The 4,488-nt window shown below is 46.9% G+C and overlaps 1 protein-coding gene across 1 annotated transcript; it reads left to right on the forward strand.

Moving 5' to 3' along the window:
• Window positions 1-1,613: 1,613 nt before the first annotated feature.
• LOC145952462 (uncharacterized) lies at window positions 1,614-3,338 on the forward strand. The gene has a single exon (XM_083064825.1). It carries the CDS (start codon window positions 1,614-1,616, stop codon window positions 3,336-3,338), a length of 1,725 nt encoding a protein of 574 aa, XP_082920951.1.
• Window positions 3,339-4,488: the final 1,150 nt, after the last annotated feature.

The following is a 4,488-nucleotide window of genomic DNA, read 5'->3' on the forward strand; positions in this document are numbered from 1 at the left end:
TGTGCCGCCTTAAAAGATAAAATTGAAGATTTGGTCAAGCAAGGCAAGTTGCACAATTTTGTGGATCGGCCAGCTTCATATCGTCCCCGCTCCTCGTCCTAGTATCGACGCAACGATCGGCATGCGCAGGATCGGTCTGATAGACCTCGGCGCGAGCGAAGTAGGTCGCAAGAAAAGAGAGATGATCCGGCACCATCACGTCGGAGGGTCATAAACACAATCGCAGGTGGATTTGCAGGTGGCGGCTCGACATCTTCTGCCCGAAAGAGACACCTTAGAGCTATTCGTTCGGTCAATAATGTGGATAGGCAATCTCCCCGACGATTACCAACAATAACTTTCACTGATGATGATTTTCAAGGCATCGATCTTGAGCAAGATGATCCAATGGTGATTAGCGTCGAAATCCACAACTGTATAGTAAAGAAAACGCTGGTGGATCAAGGCAGTTCGGCAGATATTTTGTATTGGAATACCTTTAAGCAGTTGGGTATTTCTGAAAGAGAGTTGGTCCCATATGACGACCCTTTGGTCGGTTTTGCAGGGGAGAGGGTGAACACCAAAGGGTATATTAAGCTTTTCACTCGTTTTTGTGTTGACGAACAGGAAAGCAGGGAAATTCAGATAAAATACATCGTGGTAGACGCTCACACATCTTACAACATCCTCTTGGGACAACCATCGTTGAATATGCTAGGCGCTGTCGTGTCAACTCCGCACCTAGCAATGAAGTTCCCTTCTGATAAGGGGAAAATCATCACCATCCACGCCGACCAAAAAGCTGCTCGAGAATGTTATTTTGCTAGCTTGCAAGTAGCTCCCATCGAAAGAAAATCAAAGTCCAAAAGGGTTCATGTCGTCAACTCTTCGGCATCAGTTGAAGAACCAGTTTGGGATCTTGATCCAAGAATGAATGATGAAGAACGCGTAGAGCCGGTATAATCAAAAAGAGAGCTACAGATCGGCTCGAATTCGGCTCAAGTCACATACATCGGTGCCGACACATCCAAAGAAGACTGTTTTATCTTGCGCCGGGCGATAATGAAAAACAAAGATCTTTTTGCATGGACACCTTCCGACATGCCCGGCATAGATCCCAATATCATGTGTCATAAATTATCAATTTGTGCCGAAGAGAGACCGGTTGCCCAGCGTAAAAGGAAAATGGGAACCGAACGAAAGCAAGCAGTAGAGGCAGAGGTGTCCAAGTTACTAGCAGCGAGATTCATTCGGGAAGTTCACTACACCACTTGGTTAGCAAATGTGGTCATGGTGAAAAAGCCGAACGGAAAATGGAGAATGTGTACTGATTACACTAATCTCAATAAAGCATGTCCCAAGGATGCTTACCCACTCCCGAACATAGATCGGTTAGTTGACGGTGCCTCCGGACACAGAATCCTCACCTTTCTTGATGCTTATTCGGGATACAATCAAATCCCCATGCATCCCCGTGACGAAGAAAAAACAGCTTTCATAACTGATTCGGCCAATTATTGCTATCAGGTTATGCCCTTCGGGTTAAAAAATGCAGGTGCAACTTATTAGAGATATTGATGAACAAAGTCTTCCGGCACCAAATCGGTCGAAGCATGGAGGTGTATGTTGACGACATGGTTGTTAAATCCCACGACATGGCCCGCCATGTAGTTGATCTTGCTGAAGTATTTCAACAATTGCGCCGGTATGACATGCGTTTGAACCCTGAAAAGTGTGTGTTTGGGGTATCAAGTGGCAAATTCCTCGGGTTTATGTTGTCGGCAAGGGGTATAGAAGCCAACCCTGATAAATGCATGGCAATCGTCAACATGGTAAGTCCCAAAAACCTTAAGGAAGTCCAGAAGTTAGCAGGACGCCTTACTGCGCTATCAAGATTCATCCCCTGTTTGGCCGAAGCAGCCAAACCCATTGTAGGATTGTTGAAGAAGATCAAGAAGTTCGAATGGTCTGAGAATTGTGAGGAGGCTTTCAAGACTTTGAAGGAGCGCCTCGGCTCGCCACCTATTCTTTCCAAGCCCGATCCCGCGATACCAATGGTGGTGTATTTGTGCGTATCAAACGACGCAATCAGCGCTGTTTTGATTCAGGAAAAGGTGGAGCAACAACCTATCTACTTCGTCAGCCGTATGTTACAGGAGGCCGAGACCAAATATCAGCTTCTGGAGAAGATGGCGCTTGGGCTCATTCATACCGCTCGGCGCCTCAGGCAATATTTTCAGAGCCATCATGTCATTATCCGAACTGATTGCCCGATAGCCAAGGTGTTGCGAAAGCCAGAACTAGCAGGACGGATGATGGCGTGGTCTGTTGAGCTATCAGAGTTTGATATCAGCTTTGAACCACGAGGTCCGGTCAAGTCTCAATACTTGGCTGATTTTGTTAATGAATTGCAACCGAAAGGCCGTTTCGAGAATGACGTGTGGACCATACACGTGGATGGCTCGTCAAACAGTCAAGGCAGTGGCGCAGGTATAATTCTTGAGGGACCGACAGGAGTAACCCTGGAACAGTCTCTACGATTCGCGTTTAAAGCGTCAAATAACCAGGCCGAATACGAGGCACTATTGGCAGGATTGAGACTCGCACAAGAAATCGGGGCTACACGATTGATATGTTGGACCGACTCGAAAGTCGTATCAGAACAAGTGAACGACAATTTCCAGGTGAAAGATTCAGGCCTGCTAAAATATTACCACTTGTTTCACAGAATGCGCAACACTTTTGAGGATGTCCAAGTGAAACACACGCCGAGAGAACATAACGAAAGGGCCGATCAGTTAGCTCGGTTGGCAAGTAGTAATCGGAAGCCCGGTCAGCTACGAACCACACTTCACCTTAATCTGGCCACTCCAAGTGTAACACCGATCGAATGTATGACGAGTGAAGAGCCTACGCACACGTGGACAACGGAAATAATAGACTACCTGGAGCTTGGCAAAGAACCATTTGACCAGGCAGCTGCAAAAAAACTCCGAGCTCAGGCGGCCAGGTATTCGGTTGTTGGGGGACAGTTGTATCGCAGGGGTTTCTCGGTGCCTCTTTTGAAATGCATCAATACGGCACAGGCAGATTATGTCTTGAGAGAAGTTCACGAGGGCATATGTGGATCTCATTCGGGAGGGAGGACGCTAGCTATGAAAGTGCTTAGAGCAGGTTTTTACTGGCCAACCCTCAAAAGTGATTGCATGCAGTTCGTCAAGCGTTGTCTTTCATGCCAAAAACATGGCAACCTTATCCATGCTTCGGCCGAAGAATTGCACAGCATAAGCTCGCCATGGCCGTTTGCAATATGGGGAATGGATATACTCGGACCATTCCCGATAGCTAAAGGCCAATGAAAGTTTTTATTGGTTGCTGTGGATTATTTCACGAAATGGGTCGAGGCCGAACCACTCGCCAGCATCACAGCCGCTAATGTTCAGAAGTTCTTGTGGAAAAACATCATTACTCGTTTCGGCATTCCTCATGCTCTCATAACCGACAATGGTTTGCAATTCACAGACCAGAAACTCAATCGATTTATCCAAGATCTTGGCATTCAACACAGATTTACATCGGTCGAACATCCGCAGTCCAATGGACAAGCCGAAGCAGCTAATAAGGTGATACTTACTGAATTAAATTGGGGCACGCTAAGGGAGCTTGGGCCGAAGAATTGTTATAAGTCCTGTGGGCCTATCGGTGCACGCCTCAGTCCACAACTCAAGAAACACCTTTTAGGCTAACAAATGGCACCGATGCCATGATCCCTGTTGAAGTCCGGGAACCTTCCTTTCGGCGGAAACATTTTGATGAGACAACCAATGAAGCATCGCTCCGAGCCGAAGTCGATATGATTGACGAAGTACGAACCAAAGCTCAGATCATAGCCGAAGCTTGCAAGCAACGAATGGCTCGTAGATTTAATTCCAATCTCACCAAGCGAAGCTTCAAGGAGGGGGACTTAGTCTGGAGAGTTCTAGGACCGGCAAGACGTAATCCACGGGAAGGCAAGTTGGCAGCAAATTGGGATGGCCCGTTTCGGATCCGACATAGCCTTGATAACGGTGCCTACAAACTCGAAGAGCTTTCTGGCAAGATCATCCCCAGAACATGGAATTCATCTCACTTGAAGACATACTACAGCTAATCGTTGTAATCTGATCATAATGTAATTCCAAGTTGCACTCTTTTCCTTGATCGGTCTTTTCTCCCCTTGTAAAAAAGTGAAAAGGGGTTTTGGCCGACAAGGTTTTTAACGAGGCACACATCAATAAAGAACGCTTTATCTCATTGTTTGTTTTTGCCCTCTCGGAAATTCGCGCAAAAGGCTTCCCTCCCGATTTGACCAACTCGGCTAAGGATGTGCCTCAAAATCACGCAAAAGGCTTCCCTCCCGAGTTGATCAACTCGGCCAAGGATGTGCCTCAAAATCACGTAAAAGGCTTCCCTCCCGAGTTGACCAACTCGGCTAAGGATGTGCCTCAAAATCACGCAAAAGGCTTCCCT

This window comes from Cajanus cajan, chromosome 10 (genome assembly GCF_000230855.2).
Source record: "Cajanus cajan strain Asha chromosome 10, NIPB_CcT2T_4, whole genome shotgun sequence".
Taxonomy (NCBI): domain Eukaryota; kingdom Viridiplantae; phylum Streptophyta; class Magnoliopsida; order Fabales; family Fabaceae; genus Cajanus; species Cajanus cajan.

Excerpts from the sequence above, each read along its gene's own strand:
- LOC145952462 (XM_083064825.1), top strand. The coding sequence starts at position 1,614 with ATGGTTGTTAAATCCCACGACATGGCCCGCCATGTAGTTGATCTTGCT.